Genomic DNA, 25,394 nt, shown 5'->3' on the forward strand with positions numbered 1-25,394 from the left:
TTCAGGTCTGAACCTGTTGATACTCCCATGGATCCTGCCTGTACTTGGGGATACTTGGGGAGACTGGAGACTTATTGGGAAGTAATAATCTCATGGTTACTCAGCAAACATATCTTTTGCAGCGAGTGTTGTAAGTTTGTTCCTTCATTGTAATTTTGTTTGAAAGAAACCTGAGCAAAATCTCATTGCAACCACTAAGGAGAAATATATATCAACCAACTGATTTGTTCACTAAATCCTTGCGGGTGTTCATTCGTAACAGGCTAGGAACATGCTATTTATATATACATACATACATATATATATATATATATATATATATATTCTCTTTGAGGGAGAGTGTTAATTACCAGTGCTTTTTATGTTGCTCATTATCATATGTTAGTAAGGCTACAATTGTCATTCTTCTGTACATGAGATATCTTATAGAGTAGGAGGCCTATGATTTGTTTTAGGTTCTCCAATTACTACAATACTTCTAACAAATGCATTAGGTTTATCTCATAATTTACTTAGTTACCACCTTATCTTAATTAGTCTTAACCCATTAAGAAAAAGAGAAGAATCAACATAGAAGTTTTAATAAACACACATACACACACACATATATATATAGATATATATCAAGAAGGAACGAGTACAAAAGCAAGAGATTTGTGGCACTCTGTGGCTTTTGCTATCTTGTGGACCCTTTGGATTGAGAGGAATGCAAGAACCTGCAAGGATCGCACAACCTCTCCTGTTTTGTTATGGGATAGAGTTGTGTCCTTGGCATCTTTCTGGCCTCATTCATTTGTTTCTTTCTTTTTTTTTTCCCCCAAGGTTTGTTGCTGTCCAACCTTCAAATTGATTCAAAGGCAGCTTTATTTTTATTCTTGGTTTTTGCTCTTTGCCTGAAGGACAGTATCTTGTTCTCCTGGCATATTTTTCTTGCCCAAGAAAATAAACCATTCACACATTCAGATGTTCCAATATTTAGTCTACATAAAATGACTTCAATTAAGAGGAGAACACTAACCGATCCATCCATGGAGCTTGCTAAGAAGTACTGGTCATAGAATTGCAGAGATTCCAAACTACATTTTCAATGCCAAAGCAAGAGTTCCAACAATTAAGTCAAGAAAATGAAAAATAAAAAATAGAAAACAAAAAAGTAATTGATTGTTGTTAAATCCCACTGACCAGCAAATAGCTGACGGCATACAAATGGTTTGAGAGGGATATATGTTCCCTTTGAGCTACATAACATCAGATTCAAAATTTCAAATCCATCATCCAAACACACAGTGTCACCATATAAAGCAGTTCCATAGTCTGATTTGCATACAACAGAAATTAAATGGAATAGATGATGCAAAAAATATTGAAAAGGTGAAACATAATAAAAAACAGGAGCAGCAATTCTCTATGCAGCCTCTCCAGTTTTCAGTAGTTTAGCTCTTAGATTATGAATTTACATAGATCAAGGGATCAAATGTTCTTCCTACAAAAAGGGTAAAACCTTCATTCAATTTTAAAAAACTGAAAAGAACGATCAAAGTCCAAAAAACAATTAATTAATCCTCGCAATAACCCAGCCCCATATGAATCACACGACAAGGTCTTATTTAGAGCTACACTCTTAAATATGCATACAAAAACCAGAATTGGTTCTAAATATAGTAATACCTTGAAACATTGTTTTCTAGAATTTTGAACAATTATCTTTGAATGCTCACAAATTGTATTAGAGCTGTAACATATTTTGTGTTCAGTAAGTCTAGCAGATGATGCTTCTTGTTTCTGCCGAACATCCAGAGTCACAATTGCTCCATTTCTAAATCCACATAAAACGACATTTCCCTGCAATACGAAACAATTCAATAAGTTGCACGAGTTATATCAGGCTACTTGGAAAAGAGGACAAAAAAGAATGTTCTAGGGGAAAAATATGCCAGTCCTCTTTCATATTTTACTGGTAATATCTCCATAGAATATCAATGAACAGCTAAAAGCCTTTTCATATAGAAAGTGAAACATCGGAAAAATAAGTTGCACACTTGCACCATCAAAAATTTATTAGGAAATTGAAAAGAGAAAATATAAATATATATATACATATATACATATATACATATATATATTGGTCTCACCAATAACATATTTGCAAGCATAAATTCTTAAGGATGCAGAAAAACATAAATGTATCCTTCACTAAAAACACAAATAAAATAAAATAACCAAATGATATCCTTCAATGACAAGGGCATTAATGAAAACACCAATGATTGTTAATGCAAAATCCAGTGACCAACATACAAGCACAATGATACAAAAGGTTGCACTAGTAAACTACTTTAGTAAGACCATTTTGTACTGACAATAGGTTGAACCTCAAAATGACAGCAAAAGAATGTTAGGAAAGCCATCCAATAAAACTAAAAAGCGATAAAATAGTAGGCATGCTACTTCCTCATCAACCAAAACAAAAAAAAACAAAAAAATACAAAAAACAAAACAAAACAAAAAGTTATCATGATTATGGTGGTGATTTCAGTAGCACAAAAGGTTGAAAAAAATGGATGACCCAATTTTAGAAGAAAAAATTGGAACTTGAAAATTAATCAAAAACTTATTTGGATAGGGCACAAAACCAATCAGATGTGAACTAGCCTTCATTTAATTGACTTGAGGGTGATAGAGTCTGAAATCTGAAGATCCTGATGAAAAACAATCAGTTAACATATAAACATAGACGAAGGTGGACGTTAGTGCATAGGTTTCACTAGCAACACCTAGACACGACAAATTCAATTTCTAGGAAAGTGTCTCCCTCTAGGAGGGAGTAAGGTTGCATATCTCTAAGAGACAACCCCTAGGAAGCACCAACATCAACAGGAAACACAGATATGAGACGATACTAACACAACAATATGACAATTTTGAAAACATGAGGATACAACAGAACAGGTATACGTTCATTAATTAATATAAAAATATATCTTTTTAGGCATATTATTTTTTCTTTTAGATGACAAATATTGTGGTTATTTTAATTTTATATAAAGTATAAGCATCATTCATGAAAAATTACTAATTACATATTTAACAAACTACACTCATACAATCCTCAACTGCATTCATACTATAGAATATTGGTCTAACCAAAAAAAGAAAAAAGAAACTCAAGGGCATGGCTGATGGTGGGCAATGAGCAATGGCACTAGGCTCCAATCCAACCACTCCAATGTCAAAGAACCTCTTGACTAATGACTCTTAGTCTCTCAACTTCTCTTTTTCTTTTTTCCTTTTTTTTTTTTTTAGGTTTTGTTAATAGAATTAAAGGGACCAAAAAGGCACAGTGTTAGGAGGTGACAATGTAAGGGGGGTTAAATGGGGGAAAGAGATGGCTTTACATGTATTCTCCAAGGATTTGTAAATGAATATCAAATTACTTGTGTCATGGCTTGTCTAGTGTTCTCTTACTTGAATAAAATAAGTAGTCTTTATTTATCATTGAGCATGAATGTCTCTTGCCTTCATGATCTATCGGTGTCTATACTAATATTTCATGATTATGAGTCATTTCCGAAATTTATGTGGTACTCATGTTTGCAGACTTGAACGGGTGATTATTGGCTAACTCTGATGAGGGGAGAGCCTCAACCAGTACCGCGCAGCCCCGAAGTTGAGTCTTATTGGGGGGTCCATGATAGTTGGTATTAGAGCACGGTGTGTGCGAGCACCATGAACGGCAAGATGAGAACTTCAAAATCTGCAAAGACAAAGTGCATTGAGGCGCTAGAGGCAAGAATGACAGAAATTGAAACCTTGGAGACGAAGTTCTTCAAACTCCAAGCGGTTGCGTCAGAATTGTCAAATGAGAGAGGCATGCCAATAGAGCTTGAGGCCGCCCGAGAGAACACTAAAGGAAATCTCTATAGTGTATCTGAGCTTGAGATGAGAATTGTGGAACTTGAGAAATTCATTCCACATGTAAAATCCCTGGAGGCATGGAAACAGCCTCTTGCAAAAATGCAAGGTAAGGCTACATACTATAGACCCATTGTGGTCCGCCCCTACCTCGGACCCCGCATATGCGGGAGCTTTGTGCACCGGGCTGCCCTTTATATAAAAGCCCTAGAGAAAAGACCAATAGAGCTTGAGGTCTTCCAGAGGAACATCGAGCAGTTGGAAGCCTTTGAGAATGGGCTTAAGCACATTGAGGGCATAATGCTATCACTCACATTCCATGGAGGAGAGCCAATAGAGCTTGAGGCCTCCCTACGGGAATTAACTGATAATTTTTATTTGCTTGCAGATAATGTCAAAGAATCTATTAGCACTATGAAATAGGATTGGAAGGAGGTGGGTAAGCTTCGGAACCTAATGGACCAATTTCAGAACGACTTACTAGAGATAAGTACTAAGTTAAATGCAATGGCCTAGATGTCTTGAAGGCCAATAACCAATACTTGTGAGGGAACTCGGATTAAGGTGCCATAACCCAAATGTTATGAGGGTGCTCGAGATGCAAAGGAGTTAGACAACTTCAACTTCGACTTGGAACACTACTTCAAGTGCTCAAGGATTGATCTAGAAGAGGACCTAGTTAACCTTGCAACGGTATATCTTACTGAGGATGCTAAGTTATAGTGGAGAACCAACTGTGAAAACATGCAAAATAATCGGTATACCATCAATACTTGGGAAGAGTTGAAACAGGGCCTTGAAGGATTAGTTTTACCCAGGGAATGCAAAGTACATGGCGCGTTGCAAGGTATATGACTTACAGCAAACATGCTCAATAGGGAGGTATGTATGGGAGTTCCAAGCCTTAATGCTCGTCATAAGGATATGGCAGATTCTGACAAAGTATTCCGTTTCCTTCAGGGACTCAAAACATGAGCAAAGATAGAGCCGAGAAAGCAATGGGTTTGTGACCTTCCCTCGATTCTTGCAACAGCTGAACGATTGGAGCATTTCTCGAACCGAACCCTTGCAACAGTTACACAAGTAGATGATTACTCAAATAGTTCTCAGAAAAGGAAATACCCAACATTGGACAATCATGAACAGAGATCTACCCGAGTGTATAGACCCACAAGCAGGGGAAGCGACGAGGGATCTAATAGATTCTGGAACAATAAGGGACCCTCAACATCGAGAGAGTGGAAGGAAAAATATGCAAGGAATAGGGTGCATCAACTACCGCTTGCTTGTTTTCTGTGCATGGGGGGCCCATCATATAGCAGAATGTCCAAAGCGGAAGGCCTTGAATGCCTTAAAAACATTTCAAGAGGAAACAAAAGTCTTGAACACAGACTTGGGAGAAAAGAAGAGTATGGTGGGCACCCTAAGGCTTTGAGGGAGTCCCCAAGAGCCCAAGTAGCAGGAGAGATGGGGGGGAAAATACTTGCAGATTTTGTGAAATTATATTTCCCTATTAGATGTACTAATTTTGCATTAATTTTGTGAAATATGTTGCAACTAATCGTGTCTTGTTGAGATAGTGACAGATGAACAACCAAATCTACGACACTCCTTTGACGGTTCCTAGGAAGGACATTTGCTTGATAACCTACAAACTCACAAAGACCCTAGCAGACAAAGAGCGATGACTAGGATAGTTTGAAGTTGGAGACCTGGTATTTGGAAAAGTACTACTCGAAATACTTCTCAGATAGTATGAAAGGCCACTCAATTCACTACTACTCCCCAGCAACAACTCAAAGTACCCCCCATGTCAACGAAGAAGACCAGTACCGATAGAAGTGCAGGAGCTCAACCCTTCATAAAATGGAGAGACAGCAGCCACAAATGTAGCAGAGATCCTTGCGAATAAAGTCGGCAATGATGAAGGTCGTCAACAACAACCCCCGGTTAGGCGAGGAAGGGTGGTGACATGACAAAAGACCTCAAGTATCTCACACAGAAGATCCAAGCTTTCATCAACTTCAATATAACAACAACAGAACCCGAAGATTGAAGACTCCTTACAACAAATCGACGAGGTCATCGACAGAATAAGCGGGGGAGAATGTTAGGGGGTGACAATGTAATGGGGGTTAAATGGGGGAGAGAGATGATTTACATGTATTCTCCAAGGATTTGTAAATAAATATCAAATTACTTGTGTCATGGCTTGTATAGTGTTCTCTTACTGGAATAAAATAAGTAGTCTTTATTTATCATTGAGCATGAATGTCTCTTGCCTTCGTGATCTATCGGTATCTATACTAATATTTCACGATTATGAGTGATTGCCGAAATTTATGTGGTGCTCATGTTTGCAGGCTTGAACAGGTGATTATTGGCTAACTTTGTTGGGGGAGAGCCTCGACGAGTGTCGCACGGCCCCGAAGTTGAGACTAATTTGGGGGTCCATGACACACAACATTTCAGGGCAAGAAGAGTCCTGGAGGTGTCCTAGTCGGATCAGGAAGTATCGACAAGCATCTAAGTCATGTCCAAAAATAAAAAATCAATTAATCTCCTACCATTGTCAAGAGCATGTTAGGGAGTGTTGGGCAGGTGTCAGCAATGGACATTCACATTTGAGACTTCCAAAAGTGTCTGTGTTTCCTAGGACGACCCCTTCATCCTCTCTTTTTTTCCAACCTAAAAAAGAAAATGCCTCGCATATCCCCAGTCACATTGAATCTACTAATACTTTAGAGTGCTAAACAAGAACACAAAAACACTTCTAACAATATTTATATTCAGAAAATATGATGAATTAGCTTTAAGTTTAACATTTTAGTCATTCAGATAAGGCATTGTGAGTGTAATGACTTTCATTAAGAGAAGAAAAGAGCCATGTAGGAGGATAAGAAATGCTTTTAGAAGATAAAAATTGAGATCCCTACAAGCACCAACAAACAAGAAACTGGACCATTACGAAGCCAATTAAAAGCAACAGAAAAAGAAATATCCCAAATCCATAAATTCTCCTAATAAAAACATAAGAACCTCCCCTGCTCTATAGCTAGTGAGAGGGAAGACTAAAGAGGAAAGAGATGTGCAGAGAAGGCCAAACCAACTAGCATCAAACCCATTGGTTCAGTTAGCAAACAGTTCACGGTCAGTTCCAGTTCAAGAAATTCGCAAATTGACCACTTCGAGTTGACTTTCAGGTTCACTATGAAGAAACTACTCGCAAACCAAACCAACTGTACAGCCCTAAGTTGCTGTTAGGCGTATATAATTCTCATAAGAGCAACCCCCACCCCCAAAAAAAAAAATCCATTGAAGATTTCCAAACCCTAAATCATCTCTAATCTCTCCACATCTCTGGAAACCCAGACCCACGCAGCATCGCCATTTGTCACTGCCAACAGTTGACCCAATCACCTGACCAAGTGACCCCATCACTATTGTTTGAGCTCCCGAATGTCCAATCTAATCAAGCATAATACAACTCCAGCAGTGTCATTCTTTCCCTTTCTTCTTCGTTCTCAATTTCTTATTAGTGAAATGTTTCAAATTTTCAACATTTCCTTATGTTCTTGGCCTGCGTGTTTGGTGAGGCCCATGATGGTTAAGTGCTTACCGATTTAAGCTTATGGTGAGGCCATAAGGGTTAAGGGTTTAGTTATGATCTTTTGGCCTAGTAGAGGGACTGACTGACTTTGGGTTCCATACTGTGAACATCAATCTGGGACCGTGGAAGCATAGTGCAAGAAGGTAAATGCTAAGGATTTATGTTACGTTTGGTTCACGGAATGCCTATTACTAGAAATAGGTTAGCTAATAATAAGTTAGTACAATTAGTTATACAAAAAATTATGCTGTTTCCATAAAGCAAATAACAAAGTGAAATTTTTTATGAATCCATAACAAGAATTGACAAGGAATAATTATTCCCAAATTTCAACATAGGAATGTCAATTCCTTTCCGTTTACATATTGGATGAACATGAAATAATAAGGAATATACAAGGAATAGCTATTCCCTCTGTTCCCAAATTCTCATTGTAAATCTTATTCCAAGGAATAGCTATTTCCGCAAACCAAACATAGCCATAGTGTTTGTTTGACAGTTTGTCAGAGTGAGAACTTTCTATGGTGTTATCCCTGTTTTGAATTTTCTTATTTTGGCTATTGTACAATTGGAGGCACTGGGCAGTATAACTCAAACTGTAAAAGATATAAAATCCTTCAGAACAGAGAACAGCAATTGATCCCTGCCTCCTTCAGTTTCGATTTTCAAATTAATTTTGAGCAGCTTAGAAAGTGCTGCTGTCTACGCTGCTGTGAATGAGTATAGATTATCGTAATTAAGTCAGATGTAACCACTAACAATAGATACATACATACATACACACATATATATTGTGAAAAGTCAAAGGTTTGACTGTTTAAGTTAGTTTTCTTTCCAATTAAAAAATTAAATGTATGATTATTAATAGAAGGCCAAAGTACCCTCTAAGATTAAGGTTTTTACTTGGTTAGTCATTCTTAAAAGAATTAGCACTAAGCCACTAACACTCTGATACAGAGTACGAGGCCTTTTAAGGCTTTATCACCTGGCATTTGTTCATTATGCTGTGAAAGTTCAGAATCTGCCTCACTTGTTTCCTCACTGCTCCTTTTCTTAGAGGATTTGGAATAATCTCTTTGGATTATTTAGAGAGAAATGGGCTTCTCTAGAGTTCATTAAAAAAATTTTTATCCCTTTTACAGGTTTTGGAAGGAGCATAGATAGATCAGCTTTGTGGTCATGTGGGCTGTTTGCCATCTTTTTGGATCTTTGGTTGGAGAGGAATGCTGCAGTTTTCACAGGGAAAAATATGTCGTGCTCTATGTTTTGAGATAGAATACAGTATTTGGCATTGTTGTGGGTGTTTGCAGCTGGTTGTTTTAAAACGGCTCTCTTTTTTAAATCTTCAGCATGCTGGAAGGAGGTTTTGTTTTGCTCTTTTTTCATCTTTTTCTCTTTGGTTTTTATTTCTCATAAGGAGGATTCATTATGCTCCTCTTCAGTATTTTCTCTCCTCTTCAATAAATGTTCCTTTTTCTCCAACTAAAAATGTCATTGCTTTCTTTCATTCTTCGAGAAAAAAAAATTGTAGGTTTGTTAGTGAAAAATATTGGTTGAGCTCCCTTCACTTTGTGATAACATCAGAATTTGTACCTTTAACATGGATATGAATTATGGTTGAATAAGGTTTAATCATATGTGACTGGTTGGTCACGGATTCGAATCCAAGGAAACAGACTCTCTGCATAAAAGCAAGGATACAGCTGCATACACTATGACGATCCTCCCCCTACCCTCACAAAGCAAGGAGCCTTGTGGCTCGAGGACGCACTTTTTCTAGGCTTTAATCATATGTTTATGAATCAGTATTTTTATAAACAACCGGTAGGCGTTAAGGCAAATTTTTGTAAATTTAGCGGCCAAAAGGTTTGCGCATGTTGGAAGGCAATACACATGGGCATTGAAACAAGGAAGAAGCTTGAAGAAAAGCAAGATGCTTCCCGTGAGTTTACAAAAGAAGTTCCAGAGATTCAAGAGGAAGTTGAAGCATGGTGAAAGAACCAATCATTCAGAAGGGTGTGACTAACGCAAGGGATAGCATTTGCAAGGAAAAAAAGAATTGGGTTGATGATTCGGACAATAACAGTGAAGGCATTAGTGATTTTGAATGTGATGGGATTGTTTTTGGATGAGATTGCAAAACCGTGTGACTATGGTTCTGATTTATCTAATTTGCTTGGGGATTTAGCGTCTGTCCCATCACCTCCATTTGAAAGGATTGGAGGATATTAGCATTTTTTAAAACAATGATTCGGATAAAAAGCATAGTGATGGAATCTTGCCCACCCACATAGAGGAGATTTATGGGAAGGATCTTCAAGCTAAGGTTTTGATGGGTAAATTAGCTTTAAAGATGTATCACTGTAAAGAAGTGAAATTCAGCTAGACATTGGCAAACTAATGCAAAGTAGGGTAAGTAGGACTAGCAAATTTGAAGAATTAAGCAAATAATGATGGGAAGGACTTAAATGAAGGAATTTCTTGGCTAATTTGTTAGTTTTTAATTAGCTTTTATTTGGCGTTCTTTTTTTTTTCTTTTTTTTTTCTTTTCTTCTATTTTCTTTTCTTCCCTTTTTTTTTTTTTTTTCCTTTTTTTGAAGATTTCATATCCTCAAGTAGTTTGTAATTTGTCTCTCTCATAGTAGATTTTATTTTTTATCAGAAAAAAAAAAAATCAGTATTTTTTTCATTTTAGATTGATAATTGGGCACATATATAAACTCTACAGATGTATTCAAATTTGTAATAACTATTTTAGAATTCAATGAAATTTTCAAAAAGGGCACTAAGCAAAACTAAGGTTAGAAACAAGGGATTCAGAAAATAAGTTTGTTTTTATGCCAAAGAGATCCGCTACAAAAGCTATATATCTATTGAGGAGATGAATTAAAAAGTTCAAGTACAAGAAGAGAGACTTGCAAATTTTATTTATTGACCTAGAGAAAGCTTAAAATAGAGTACCTAGTGAAGTTCTATCGTTGCATGCAGTAGATATATTGATGTCATTAAGGATACAATAATGTTATTACTAGCGTTAGGACTATATGTGGAGAGTCAGGGAAATTCCAATTACAATAGGTGTACACTAAGGGTCTACTTTGAGTCTTTATCTTTTTACATTATTGATGGATGAAATTACCAGGAGAATCCAACATGAGGTTCCATGGTGTATGTTGCTTGCAGATGATGTCTTAATTGATGAAACTAGAGATGGGATAAAATCTAAGTTAGAATTATGGGCATAAGCTTGAGAATCTAAAGGTTTTAAGATAAGTAGAAATAAGATAGAATATGAAATAAACATGATACAAGGAATATTGGAGAAAAGATTAAATTTGATGGTTAAGACTCAAGAAATTAATAGCACTAGTAATTTTCGATACCTTAGATATATTATGCCAGCTAAAGGAGAAGTTGAAGAAGATGAATCGCATAAGAGTTAAAGCAAATTGGGTAAAAAAGGAAAAGTGCTTCATACGTGTTCTATGGTCGAATAATACTCTTAATATTAAAAATAAAGTGCTATAAGACGGCTAGGCTATACAGATCTGAATGTTGGGGGACTAAAATACAATATATCCAAAAAGTAAATGTTTTATGAAATGAAAATATTGAGGTGTATGAGTGGTATAATACTAAAAAATTAAGGAATTAATACATTCATGGCAAGTTAGGCATAACACCCATAGAAGATAAAAGAGGGGCAGCTAAGATGGTTTCAGTACCAACAGTATGAGCCAAATAATGCACCATTGAGAAGGAGTGAGCTAGTTAATGTTGGTAGCAATAGAAGGGCTAGGGGTATACCTAGAATAAATTAGAATTAAATAGTCAATAAGCATTTAACAGCCCTCAACTTGTCAGAGGATATTACCCAAGATAGTTTAAATTGTCAGAAAATAATTCATGTGGCCAACCCTACCAAGTGAGACTTCAGGTTTGGTTGTTGTTGTTGTTGTTTCTTATTTAATTCCTTCTTTGTATTTTAGATGGAAAAATTGAAGAAAAGGATGACAATCAAATTCCTACTCCCGCTAGCACGATGCCAAAGTTTTTAGGTCATAATTTTTTTGATTTGGAGCAAGCACACAACTGGTACTAAATACTAGTAGAAAAGGGTCAGCATGGGATCAAAATGATAGGGTAGATAATTTCAAAATGGTAGAGCTATGGTTGTCCGTAAATATTGTCACAAAAGGATATCTTTGTGAGTCCATGAACCATGGTACAAGTAATGTATTGTCTCATTTGGCCTCCCAATGTCTGAAATATCAGTGCGGAAATAAGATTAAGGAGCAAACAACCTTAGGTTTTCAGCCCAAAAGGTTGGACATGAGATGATTAATGGCAAGATTCGACATTTGTAAAGGAGAAAAAAATAATGGAAGGGATATCTTAAAGCATGAATTTTTACATGTTGTTGTTGTGCACGCATTTAAGTCTTACTAAGTTACTACAGGTCATGATTTAAAAAACCTCAATGCATCTATTGCCAAAGTTCATGGTGTGGTAAGATACATATATCCTAACCCTCTAGGATCCAAAGATTTTATGAAGACTATTAAGGAGAAAAGGATCGATTACAAGTGTCTTTTATGACTTGGATGTACCAACAAGATGAAATTTTACCTATTTGATGAAGTTTGAGAAAGCCTTTGAACAATTGGAGGAAGATGATCCACAACTCCTTCTCTACTTTTTAGATAAAGATGACGATGATGGTAATGCAGATGGCAATGAAAGCAGAATACAATTTGGAGAACAAGGAAAATTGTTGGTCCTCCACATAAGGAGGATTTTAAAAAGGACTAGGTAGTTTGTCAAGTTCTTGAAACGTTTTTACAATGCAACACTGCAATTTCAGGATCACTGAATGATGAGCTCTTGAGACAATCCAAGTAGCTACAATTGATTACGAATGTGGATGCTCTTTCAAGTTCAATAACGGGGAATATGAAAAGGAAAACTCACAAGAAAAAATGACGAGTGATTTGGCATCACATGATTTGTTAGGATTTACTGAGTGAGAAAAAGTTAACTAATTCCAACAAATGATAAAATGCCACATCACTTATGATTTTTTCTTGTGATGATTGTGATGAATAGAAAAATTCATAAAATGAAATTCAAAAAATATCAAAAAAATGAAGAGAAGTTTAATTTTTTGTTATATGTGCAGTAGTCTTTGATCAAAGAAAGAAACCAAAGTATGTGAGGTGGTTTTTTGCACGGTAAAGAGACAGAGAAAGTGAAAAATGTTGACATTCATTTGTATGAATCTTATTTTGCAAATTATGCCACTTGAAGTGTGCAACATGATGTGTGCCATAACCAATTGACATGGAGATTGACGAGGATTTAGAAGCATTGTTTGCAGCTTAGTTACGTAGGCACCTATTTGAAGAAGATAACTTAGGAAACAAATTAGAGGTGGAAAGATATTTGAGAGAATGATGTGAGGATCTTAGAATTCCCCAAAATAATTAATAACTTGTTCCAAATCCTCCAGACAAAATCACATTATAAGAAAAGATGTGAAAAGTAGTTTTAGAGCAATTAAAACAAAGCACACATACATCTAGAGATAAAGCCTTTAATGGTCTTCTAGTATTTAACAAGTTCTTGAGCTACATTCTTAAAATATGTGTTCAACTTGTTTTACTTATTAACTAAGCTTCTAGTCTTGAATTGTCATAATGCTCCCCATACATTGATTTTAAATTTTTATTTTACATAGAATCTTATGATTCTCAATCCGATCCTATGATCCGATCACCAGTGAAACCCCCAATGATCCTATGTAGGATCTCAATCCAGACAACCTTGGTTATGATCCCCACACTCATAGAAAATATTTTAGCGCTGATGTCACCTTTTTTAAGGGGACACCCTATTTCTCTGGCGTAGGGTCCTCCTTGGGTGAATTTTTTTTATTCCATCAATGAGGGTCCTCTTTTGTTTTGATCCTCCTATTCCTACCCTTATCCCTCTTAAAAAACCTTCAGCCCCGCTTCCAAATCTATCAGTTACTAATTCAGAGAAACAACTGAAGGTTTATAAATGACGGAAAGCAAGCAGAGACATCACTACCACCATGCAAGGGCTCCTCTACCCATCACTGTTTCAACTTTTGGCTCTGGAGATCCATCCTAATGTGACTTGAATTTGCCCATTGCTCACTGGAAAGGGACTTGAACATGTGCTCAGCAGTCCTTAGTTTCTTTTCCTATTGCTCATTATGTTTCAATTCTTCATCTTCCTAGTCCTATGTGTCCTTTTGCCTTGTCTATTTCTTTAGTTTCTATCCTTCCTTACATGTTCAAGCACTTGCTAACCGCAGTGGAAGCATGCAATGGATGTAGAAATGGATGCCTTAACAACTCAAGGAACATGGAACTTGGTGGATCTTCCTCTTGGTAAAGAGTTGGTTAGGTGTCGATGGGTTTACACCATCAAATATCTTCCTAACAATCTATCGAACACCTTAAGGCTTGATTGGTTTCCAAGGGGTACACCCAAACATATGGTTTTGATTATTTTGAGACCTTCTCCCCTGTTGCTCGACTAAATTATATTCGTGTAATGATCTCTTTGGCAGTTAATTTTGATGGGAACTTATACCATAGGATGTGAAGATTCTGAAGAATCCTTCTTGTATAGAGATTTCCAAGAAGAGGTATACATGGAGCAACCTCTTGAGTCCTGAGCGTGTTGCTCAGGGGGAGGATGGTAAGGTATTCAAGTTGCATAAGGCCATTTATGATCTTAAATAGTCTCCTGACTCTCCTCGAGCCTGGTTTGATAAATTTAGTGTCATAGTTTCTGCATTTGGCTTTATCTAGTGCTACTCTAATCATTTGGTTTTTGTCTACAAAACAGAGATAGGTTTCTAGTAGCTTATATGATGATGATATCATCATCACTAGCAGTGATCAGAGAGGGATTGCAGATGTTAAGCTGTGGCCTCACACAAAATTTCAAATCAAGGACTTCGGTATTCTATGCTACTTTCTTGGTATTGAGATTGTACGGTGTAGGAAAGGGTTGAGAATCTATTTCAGCAAAATATATGTTGGACTTGCTAAGTGAGATTGTTTGCTGGGAGCTAAACCAGTTGATAGTCCTATAGATCCCAATGTGAAGTTGTCTAGAGATGCTGGATCTGGCTTTGAAGACGAACATTATAGGCAGTTGGTTGGCAAGTTGACCTACTTGATTGTCACTAGATCTGACATATCTTTTGCAGTGGGGGTGGTGAGTCAATTTATGGAAAATCCCAAACCACAACATTAGGACGCTGTTTGTAGGATTTTGGGGTATCTCAAAGCTCTCCCGGCAAAGGTTTGATCTATAAATGTAATAGAAATTGTGAGATTGCGGGATACTCTGATGCATATTGGCTGGATTTGTTGATGATCAAAAGGTCTACAACATGATATTGAATATTTGTCGAAGTAATCTTGTTACATGGCATAGCAAGAAACAAGCTACTATAGCAAGATATAGCGCTAAGGCAGAATGTCGAGCTATGGCTCACACTGTGAGCGACCTTATGAAGCTAAAGTCTCTTATGTCGGAGATGGGATCTTGGTAACAAAGCCAATAAATATGTTTTGTGATAATCAAGCTGCCATTTATATTGCTACAATCCAGTGTTTCATGAGGACAAAGCACATAAAAGTAGACTATCATTTTGTGAGGGATTTTGCACTGAAGAAGGACGTAAGAACTCCCTTATTGAAATCTGTGGATCAGTTAAACGATGTTTTTATGAAGCCTTCATTTAAGCCCACCATGTATAATGGCTGTTAAAAGCTTGCGTTGGGTGATATTTATGCACCTGCAGCTTGAGGGGTAGTGTTAGAAGAGAATATGTTATTTTAGTAATTAGGTTGAGTTAATGGGGGTATTTTTGTCCTTGAGACTCTATTATTAACAACATATAAGAGGGAAGACCTGGAGCTGTACACAGATTCCAAGAATCTGCCATCAATTTTATTTTCTTTTTCTCTTCTTCTCCTCTTCTCTTCTTCTCTTCTTCTCTCCTCCATCTCTAACTTTACAAAAAAATTGTAATGACAAAATTATGAAATAATACAACACATACACACCTAATCAATACTTTGGAAGTAATATTAGATGTAAGCATTGTAAATAGTGCAAGATTTCATGCCAAATCACCATAATTTTAGGGATAGGAACTCTGATTTTGAACCATCAAGAAACTCTTGTTCACCTGAATGCATGAATAATGTTTTGACAATTTGGACAAAGAAAGGAACATTTGAGAGTTATTGCAATGATTTGAAAGCTATTTACATCTTTGCATGCTTCAAAGCACATGATTTATATACCCTAAATAGCACATGGCTATATGCTTTCTTATGTACATTTCCGTTTATTTTAGTTCAAAACTCTGCAGAATTATCCACACTAACTTTTCCCTTAATTTCATTCAAAACCTCCACACTATAGAATAAGAAGAAGCATAAGTTATGATCAAGCAACTTAATTGCATCTTTATGGAACATTCAATTGTGTCAAAGATTATACCGATTGATCAAACTGTAGTGACATGACATCACTCTTACTACGACACACCCACGTTGTCACTTTAGTTTCCAAATTTACCAAGGCTGCTCCCAAATTAGTACCTATACCAACCAAAAGAAAAAGAATTAAACATGTAAATAAAACAATATGTATTCAAACAGTTCAAGGAAAAAGGTATGTAGACAAGTGCACAATGGCTTCCTATAATTTTTCATACATAGCTTGTTGACAACTAAGTCAACATCAGAATTAGGTCATCACAGTTTCCACTATGTACCAAAAGCCAATTTAAAGAGGTCAAGAAAGTTTTCTTTTTATCGGTGTGAAGGAAAGTTAAATAAAAATATTAAATAAATTTTACCAGATTAAATTACATCATTTGAGAATTTGAGATTGATATTGTTAAGGCTTGATATACATTGTTGGCCCACAACCTAATAGCTTAAGCTTTTAGGTAAAGTGGTAATCTAACATGGTATCTAAGCCAGTTAGCAAAAGGTCCTGGGTTCTAGTCTTGTCACTTGTGTTTATAAATTATTGTATTCCCTATAATGGGTAATATCTATGTGTTTATTTCTCCACGTGCTGTCAGGTTGCACATGTGGAGGAGTGTTAAGGCTTGATATACATTGTTGGCCCACAACCTAATAGCTTAAGCTTTTAGGTAAAGTGGTAATCTAATAGATACAACCATGTAGTTTGGTATACATAAGAAAATGTGCAAGCTACAAAGTTGATGAATCAAAATAGAGCAAGAAACACTTCATTAATTGATAATCCTCCATGATGCACTTCAAATTACATCCCAAGTTTCTGTCCACAATACCTCAGGACATGGGAATCTGGTATCACTTATCAATATCAAATAGTAACTAATTTTACATCAATAGAGAGCAGAAAATACTGAAGTCTTTTTTCAAGAGTAATCCTGCATATTCAAAAAATAAAATCCCTAGTAGAAAACTTGCCTATCACAGCTTGATATCGATTAGGATTGTAATCTCCAGTCCAAACTGTACCATTGAATGAAACAACCTCACAAATTCTTTGCGCCATTATTTGACTAGTTGGATTGAAGTCCAATGGTTCCCTGAGATTCAGAAAATAAACAGAGCCGCGAGATGCATCTGATCCCAGAGTTCCTATCCTGTTTCATGTTAAAGTCTAGCAACTGTGAAATAAAACATGCATGAATTAAGCAACAGATACAAATATGAGGGGTAAAAAGGAGGGGTGCAGCAGGGTAAAACAAATATATAAATATAGCAGACTACATTTCTGATCAAGAATTCAAAGGAAATTGCAAAGAGGAATAATGAACAAACAACTCAACCATTCTCCACAAAACTTCATAAAAAAATCAAGCATTTATAGTTTATACTATATTAAAAAAACACTATTTGCAATATTTATTAATTAATCAAACAATAAAATGCATATCAGCTTAACAAACAATGACAGGTAAGTGGGAAACAAAAATTGAAAGTAATATTAATAAATGGATACAATGCATGATGAGTGTTAGAAACATCATCAGCTGTATAAGAAGACCGCCTTCCAGGCATCTTTATCCAAGCTATATTTGACGGCATGAGTAATGAACCTCCTGTCCATCTCCAAACATGCCTGAGTGATTCATTGGCTTCCTTTCTGTTTCCTATAGTGAGAGGCCACACACAGTCCGGCATGTGTTTTTCCCCATAGTCAAAATCCTCTCCAACATTTCCAACTTCAAGAAAACTGCAGAATCACATAACTTCAAAATCAGTGACTTACAGACTCTTCTCAGAAAATTATTGATACAGATTTGTACAGAATCATGTGTGTGTGTGTGTGTGTGTGTGTGTAACATGGTCTTAAATTTCCACAAAATTGTCAAAATTTCCGATTTCCGTCACCCTCGAAATCGAAATGGCAGTCGATTTCCGTCTTGCATAATGTCCATCGAAATCTCAACGAATCATCCGGAATGTATCGAAATCTCAAAATTTTAACGAAACTTGTTGAAATTTTAACTATACAATGAAATTTCGTCGAAATTCAAATGAGAGATTTAGGAATGAAGTGAAATTTTTCTTTTAAATTATTTTATTTATTTTATCGAAACAAAAGATTATTACAAGTGCTTTTTAAATTATATGAAAAAATAAACTTACAGTAACATTTATTTAATTATTCATGTCTAAATTATCATTATTTGTATAATAAATAATATTTAAATGATTTATGAATTTCATTTGTATTAATTGAATATGTTTAATGTATATTATCTCACAAATATGTTTGATACACATAATATTTTACAACTTTTCTACCTCAAACAAAACATAGATGTATTTAATTTGTTATATATTAGTCCTAAAACTTATATTATTATGTTTGTTCACCATTTCTAAAGTTTCACAAAGAATTCCATACTTTACTACTAATTTCCGTTATTTTTTCAAATCGAAATTGAAATTAACATTGAAATCGAAATTTGAGTCGAAATCGAAATTTAAGACCTTGGTGTGTAAAACTAAAACAGGGTAGAATTCAATTCATGCAATAACAATCAGAAGCCAGAATATCACAGTAACCATCAGACAATTAACGAATTAACTGACAAGAGAACATATGGAACATAAAAATACTTTAACTTCAAACTAAAGAAAAAAGAACAGCGGATGGGAGGAAGAGATAATTTATAAACTCCAAAGTTGATTTCTTCCAAATGCAACAAACAGGACGCAAAATATTTCAGGTACATTAGGAACAAAAACCAAGCCAAAGCTAGATTCCACTTTGTCTTTCTAATAACAAAAGAAATTTATGAAGTGAGAAAGGAAAGAAACTCGATCAGAGAGGACAAGAAGTTGCCATGAAGAAGCCTAATAAAGATTAAAAAATAGGAAAAATAAAAAACTATTACCACTAGTTAAAACAAAACCCATTTCCAAGCCTTTTTCATCGTATTTTTTCAACAATCTAACCATTCTTTCTTCCTAGAGCTGACAACTGCAATCCTGTCTTATCCAATAGTTGTTGATTAATAGTATTCCTTTTGCTAATGAATCACCTGACCAGAGAAGCAGGCAGAGGCAAAACATCATTTCCTTTAATCCCTACATACATGTTTTCAACGTGACCAATATCTGCCTCTTTAGTATACCCCTCACTCTCAAAAATAAGAACCTGAACCCCACTGCAACAATCTTAAACAAAGAGTTCAATTTAATTGAGATATTTAAAAACATCCTATTAATTGTCATTAATAATTTTTTTTCAATTATCAAAAAAAATTTATCACTAATTTTGTTTTCAATCAAAGAAGAGTTCAACATAATCGATAAATTATATCCTAAGGGCTAAGGGATATTCGGTAAATTGTATCCAAGAATTGAGAGATAATTGCATAAATCAAAATTTTAATTTTTTCTTGTCATAAATCTATTTAATAATTATAAATAAAAATATATAACTAACGAAGAAGCGAAACGATACAGAGGACAAGAAAGAGGTAGGCGAAGACTATGGTAATCAACTGTACAGACAGCTTCACTGACAGCATGGACCATGAGGACTTTGAGGAAAGTATCTTTCAGAGGAAGATGGAGTTCGGTGTTGGCTTTTTTTTTCAGTTTTATTTTTATTTTATTTTTTTTTCATAAGGGATAGATGGTTTGAACCAATTTTTGGAAAATTAAAAGCAGCACTCACTGGTTCCTCATTTAGTGAGCTGATTCATACATAACTTCTATTCAGATCAAACAAACAACCTCCAACTCTAATTTGATATTTTATTTTTGAACAATGAGGAATTTAGTGATTAGTTTATTTGTATTTATCCACTAACTGCACCAATTTTAAGCACCCTAAAAGAATTGATCTCCACCTGTGGCAAAAAAGAATAAGGTCTTTTCCATTTTCATCAGTTTCCTGTGTTTTCTGTCATGTCGGAAGTATGCAAAAAGAAAAAAAAAATGAAATTACAATTTTGGGCTTTATTGAGTTGTTGGAGCTTGATATTTATTCCAGGATCTCTTCATTTTTTTTTTCTCATATTTATGTCCTATCTATTGATGGTAAGTGTAACTGCTACTAGTTCGTTTTGTGTTTGTTTGTCTCAATGGTTGTTTTATCATTACTTTTCTTAGTTCTTTTTAACTTTAGATATAACACATTACCTCGACTCGTAAGTCATACTTTTGATTTATGTAATATTAAAAAATGTCTAAATTACTTAACAAAGTGGTCTGTACTCATAGTTTTTGATATATAGTGGTGCACACATAAATGAATTATTTCATTTTTATACAGAGAATAATTCACTTGTGTGTCCATGTGCATTCCTTGAAAGTTAATTATTCTAGCACTGCCTTTTTGTCAAGCAGTGACAACCATTGCTTAAGTTTCTACTCTCCCAAATCCCAGCATCTTTGCCATGGAAACAAAGCTTTCCCCTGTTCTTCAGATTGTGAAAAAGGACTGCAAAGAGCTAAGTGGGAGTTAGCAAATTTTAAGTGTTCTATAAATTATGATAGGAAGACATTGAAAAAGGGAGTTTGATTTAGTTAGTGATTTTTTATTCTTCTTTTTTTTTTTTTCTATTTTCCTTTATTTCTTTTTTGAGACTGCCTCGTCCTCTCTGATTGTATTTCTTTCCATTCTTACTTAATAAATTTATTTTGTTATTAAAAAAATATTATATTAGTTGATTCAACTTTTTGCTTATATTTTTTCTCAATTGCCTATGGTTATCAATTATTTATTTAAACTCAACTTTTGATTTAAAATGAGCATCAAGATTCACCTGCCCTCTTGGGCTGCTACTTGAGTTATTACTTAGTGTGACAACGGGGCTCTTCACCTGACTATTGTCACTTGTACCATTCACAGCAACCATGATAAGTACTTTAAGGGCAATCTAGAAACAGCATTTTTCAAAATACCAATTATAATTATTGGAAAGCTTGTGGAACTTTTATTCAAACATATAATTTCAACTTATGAGAAATCATAGCTGAAAGACTGCACATAACCACTAAGATAGTGGAAAATAATATGGTATCTAATGTTAAGTCCAAACTTGATGATCACAATAAAAGAATGATGGAATAAATTGACAGAGCTATGAACATGTTGTATACTTACATATGCATTGGAAAAAAAAATGAGTTTGCCCAAATTTCTAGTTGTGGCACTACTAAGCAAAAATGGGAAAGTTTATAAAAATCATGTCAAAGAAACTAGAATTGATAAGCTAGTAGCCTAGTACAAAAGAGATGTTCAAAATAAATATGGCATGTTTACATGTTTTACTGATATTTTTTTTATAATTAAAAAATAAATATATTAAAAGAAAAGCATGCAAATACTAGATATGGAAGTTACCTGCAAATACTAGACACAGAAGTCGCCAGAAGAGAAACCAAGAGAAAAACAAACTAAAAGAAGAACGTAATCAAAAGGTAATTAAGGAAACCCCTTTTAAAACATTGCTCCTGCTGGCCCTTTAACCGTTTTGTACAACTGCCCAATCAAACTTCTTGACTTCCCGAATCAGACAGCCGCAAACACATCTCCCATAGTCACTGAGCTTGTAAATATTTCTCATTAATGCCCATAACAAGATAGACAGGTAGGCAGAATACAATCCCTAATCTGATCATTCACCATTTTTTATCAATTCCAATATCCTCAAAACTAGGGATACCCTCTAAACCTTCAATCATAATTGCTGACACATGAGAAATGTATCCAACGGCATAAAAAGAATTTTGAACATACCCATGCTTTTTTTTAAAAACTTTTGATAATATTCCTCCATCTCAAGCAAACTTTCTCTGGTTATCAGAAACATCACCACAATTCATTTTCCTTGAACCTACCACCCTTGCTACCCTTCTTTTGTTGAACCTTCCTTCAAACCATTGAAAGCTTTCTCTGTACAATAACTACAATCCATACTTCATTTTAAGCATTTAATCATTCACTTAAAACAAATCTTGAAAGACTCGATCTTTTCCTTCACCATATAAATATCCCACAAAAGCATTCCCTAGTCTCTCCTCCTAACCTCCACATCCATATTCAAACACCAGATGAAGCTGAATCCAACCAAATGCATATTTTGTGTGTCTTCTCATAAGCTACTTCAATTCATGGTAAGCCACCAAGTATTCATGCCAATCCTGAGAAGATACAAGCTCTAGTACACATGAAGGCACTGTGGTCACAGCTCTGAGAGGTTGACCACATAGGCTGTGAACAAGTGCCAGCCTTTCTTAGCAATCCTTTGGAAAGTTCTCAACTTTAAGCATACAGAGTAGAGTCACAAAGATTTTGACAACTTAAAAAAATTATTTGGTTCCCCTCCAATAATCTCGAGGCTGGTGGCCAGAGAAATCTTGCTGCTTTACTTCCACATCTTTCCAGGCTGCTAGAGAAATACTTTTCCAAGATGAAAACGAGTCTCATCACTCGGTCTATACATCAGCCGTCTTCTCAAGGGCCCTTATTTGAATTACCCAAGGAAGGAGAAGTTGTGTTAGGCCCAAATGCTTGCATCTCAAAAGTTGAAACCATACTTTCAGGCCCACTAAGCAGGTTCTTCAGAGTTTATCAACTAGGTCTTGGAGCTGAACCAATTCAACATCCAACATCCAATATGGCAATTTCAGCCTCGCCCAGCCAAAAAGGTGGAAGTACTTGCTGATTTTGTAGCACAATGCACCACCTCAGAGATTAAGGAAGGCAGACTACTTGGTTTAAAAGAAGTTGCCTGTGGATGGGGCTTCAAGAGCCACAATGGGGGGGGGGTGACCAGGGAACCATAAAACTGGCCCTTCGGTTTGTCTTCGAGGTTACAAACAATGAGTTGAGTATGAGGCCCTTGTTTCCAGGTTGCAATTAGCTTAGATTATTGGAGCCAATGATATGGAGATATATAGTGTAAACCAACACCTCAGCAGTTTTGAGTGGAAAGAACCGATGATGATTCTCATGTACTTGGCCGCACAATGTAGGACGGTTCTAAGTAGCCCTAGTCCTACGGTTGACCCTCTTTGTAGCGCACACACAATATCACAATCTATGAGAAGAATTGAATTAACCAAGCATTAACATCACAAACATATTCTAATGATCACAAGTTGTTGAGATTTTAAAAACATTTATGATTTGGTTCAAAAGCCCTTAGTAGATCATTTCATTCAAGTAATCAAGTTCACTTTAAAAGATGTTATATTAAAAGTCTTAGATCACAAGTCCTAGCGTACAAATCAAATATCCCTAAGTATGATACTAGCAAACATGTTCATGTTGAAAATCAAAGAGAATGAACAAGGCTTTTCAATGAAGGATTCGAGTAGAGTTTCAAGGCTTACAACGTACTTTTAGGGGCTGTTTTAGACGGTCACAAACAAGGAATTGAAACGAGCTTACCAAAAGGTTTGGAATGTCAAACACCTAGACACAAGAGTACTCGATTGCACCACAATCAAGCTTATTGATCCTTGGGAATCTTAAGACAAGAATGAAGCTTGAGGTGGTTGTGGCCATGAGCTATGAAAGAGGTGTGGGTGTGTAGTGTTGATGTTGTCGTGGTCTCTTACCACCCAATCTTTGGGGAGATGGAACGTAGCCTCACCCTACTCACTCACAAGGAGAAAAAAAAGATTCACAAGTTCAAGCAAAAGCTTCTTTTTTTAATTGATAATGCAAGATGCCTTTTACAATACAAGTGATGGCATAGTTATAGCCTTACATGCACATGACTTGCACATGGCTTCTTAAAAGATTAAAGAAAATACAAAAGTAAAAAAAAAAAAAAATAGGTAAGGTTCCTAGGAAATAGTTTGTCATAGGAACTAGAATAATTATGATAGTGGAGTCTAGAAACTTAAAATGAAATAAATGCTTCTTGAAAACCCAAGACTCTTTGACTTGTAAGTTGTCATGCTTCTTGAAAAACCAAGACTCTTTGACTTGCAAGTTGTCATCCTTTTTGCAAGCTAGCTTCTAAGAGAAGTTTCAATTGCTGCAAATAAAGTTCACATCAATGGTGGACTTCAGGTGGTCATCCACGTGTCACAATATCCACGAAAGATACTCGAGATGCATGTTGATCCCCATCATCTCTCCCCGATCGAAAAGAATTCTCCTCCGGAGAATTATGTCGAAAATACTCGGTATACAACTCCGGGTTGAGACAAAGAGAATTATGTCGAAAATACTCGGTATACAACTCCGGGTTGAGACGAAGGACATCATCTTTAAAAATCCAACTGCAATTTGATAGCGGCTTCCCTTCCATTTGACCATAAACTTTTGGTACGTTCCAGCTCGTGTATTTGTTGTTTTAACATCCTGAATGTCTTCAAATTGCTCAAGTTTCTTTGGTGGGACTAATGGTGGTGGCAAAGGAAAATTTGGCTTTTCTAGTGCAACTGGAGTTATGAATGGAGTAGGTTCATTTGCAGGGTTAGTAGGGCTAGGTTCTACAAAAGAATTAGCTTCCAGAAAAGGCGTTAGATCTTCAACATTAAATACATTGCTTATACCAAAATCATCAGGAATATCTAACATGTAAGCATTAGAACTTATTTTCTTGAGAACTTTGATTGGTCTCATCTTTTTGGCATGAGCTTTCTTACCTTTCTTGAAGGAATCCGTTTGGGGCGAATTTGAACCATAACCATATCACCTTCTGAAAATTCCTGCAACCTGCTATGTACATCAGCAATAGATTTATAATGTTCATTGGCTCATTGCTTGAATTAATTTTCATTCTTATCTAAGAGTGAAAATCATGTATGTGCTTTGCAAATGCATTAGCCTACTCACTCACTCTAAACTCAGGTGGTTATGGAATGAGATCTACAGGCTTCCTAGGATTATATCCTGTAACAACCTAAAATGGACTAAGTCCTATGGTCCTATCCACTAAACTATTAAATGCAAACTCGGTCATAGGAAGGCATAAATCCCAAGCTATGATGTTCTCACCTACCAAACATCTCAATAGGTCCCCAAGGCTCCTATTTACCACTTCAGTCTGCCCATCAGTCTGTGGGTGATATGCACTATAAAATTTGAGCTTGGTGCCTAGTAATGCTCATAAAGTTTTCCAAAAGTAGCTTACAAACTTCACAGACCTATCAGAAACAATGGTTTTGGGAGGACCATTAAGTCTCACTACTTCCTTGAAAAATATAGCGGCAATCCTATAACCATCATGTGTTTTATAGCATGGAATAAAATGTGACATTTTTTAAAATCTATCCACAACAACAAACATTAAATCACTTCCCCTGGCAGTCCTGGGGAGACCTAACAC

General features: G+C 35.7%; 1 protein-coding gene across 3 annotated transcripts in view; it reads right to left on the reverse strand.

The window, feature by feature from the left end:
- The window catches only part of LOC131160472 (uncharacterized), a 61,772-nt gene that overhangs the window by 26,610 nt on the left and 9,768 nt on the right, over nucleotides 1-25,394 (reverse strand). For 2 of the 3 annotated variants that reach the window (XR_009138050.1, XM_058116180.1), the window contains exons 5-10: nucleotides 17,582-17,815; nucleotides 17,044-17,222; nucleotides 16,076-16,176; nucleotides 1,669-1,842; nucleotides 1,183-1,238; nucleotides 1,019-1,076 (exon numbers count right to left, since the gene is read on the reverse strand). Coding sequence is in view for 1 of the 3 variants with exons in the window: in XM_058116180.1 (XP_057972163.1) it covers nucleotides 1,019-1,076; nucleotides 1,183-1,238; nucleotides 1,669-1,842; nucleotides 16,076-16,176; nucleotides 17,044-17,222; nucleotides 17,582-17,815 (802 nt within the window). In the remaining 2 variants the exon portion in view is untranslated. The remainder of the gene's footprint in view (nucleotides 1-1,018; nucleotides 1,077-1,182; nucleotides 1,239-1,668; nucleotides 1,843-16,075; nucleotides 16,177-17,043; nucleotides 17,223-17,581; nucleotides 17,816-25,394) is intronic. The other variant, XR_009138051.1, reaches the window with a different exon arrangement.

The sequence above is a fragment of the Malania oleifera genome, chromosome 7 (assembly GCF_029873635.1).
Source record: "Malania oleifera isolate guangnan ecotype guangnan chromosome 7, ASM2987363v1, whole genome shotgun sequence".
NCBI classification, from domain to species: domain Eukaryota; kingdom Viridiplantae; phylum Streptophyta; class Magnoliopsida; order Santalales; family Ximeniaceae; genus Malania; species Malania oleifera.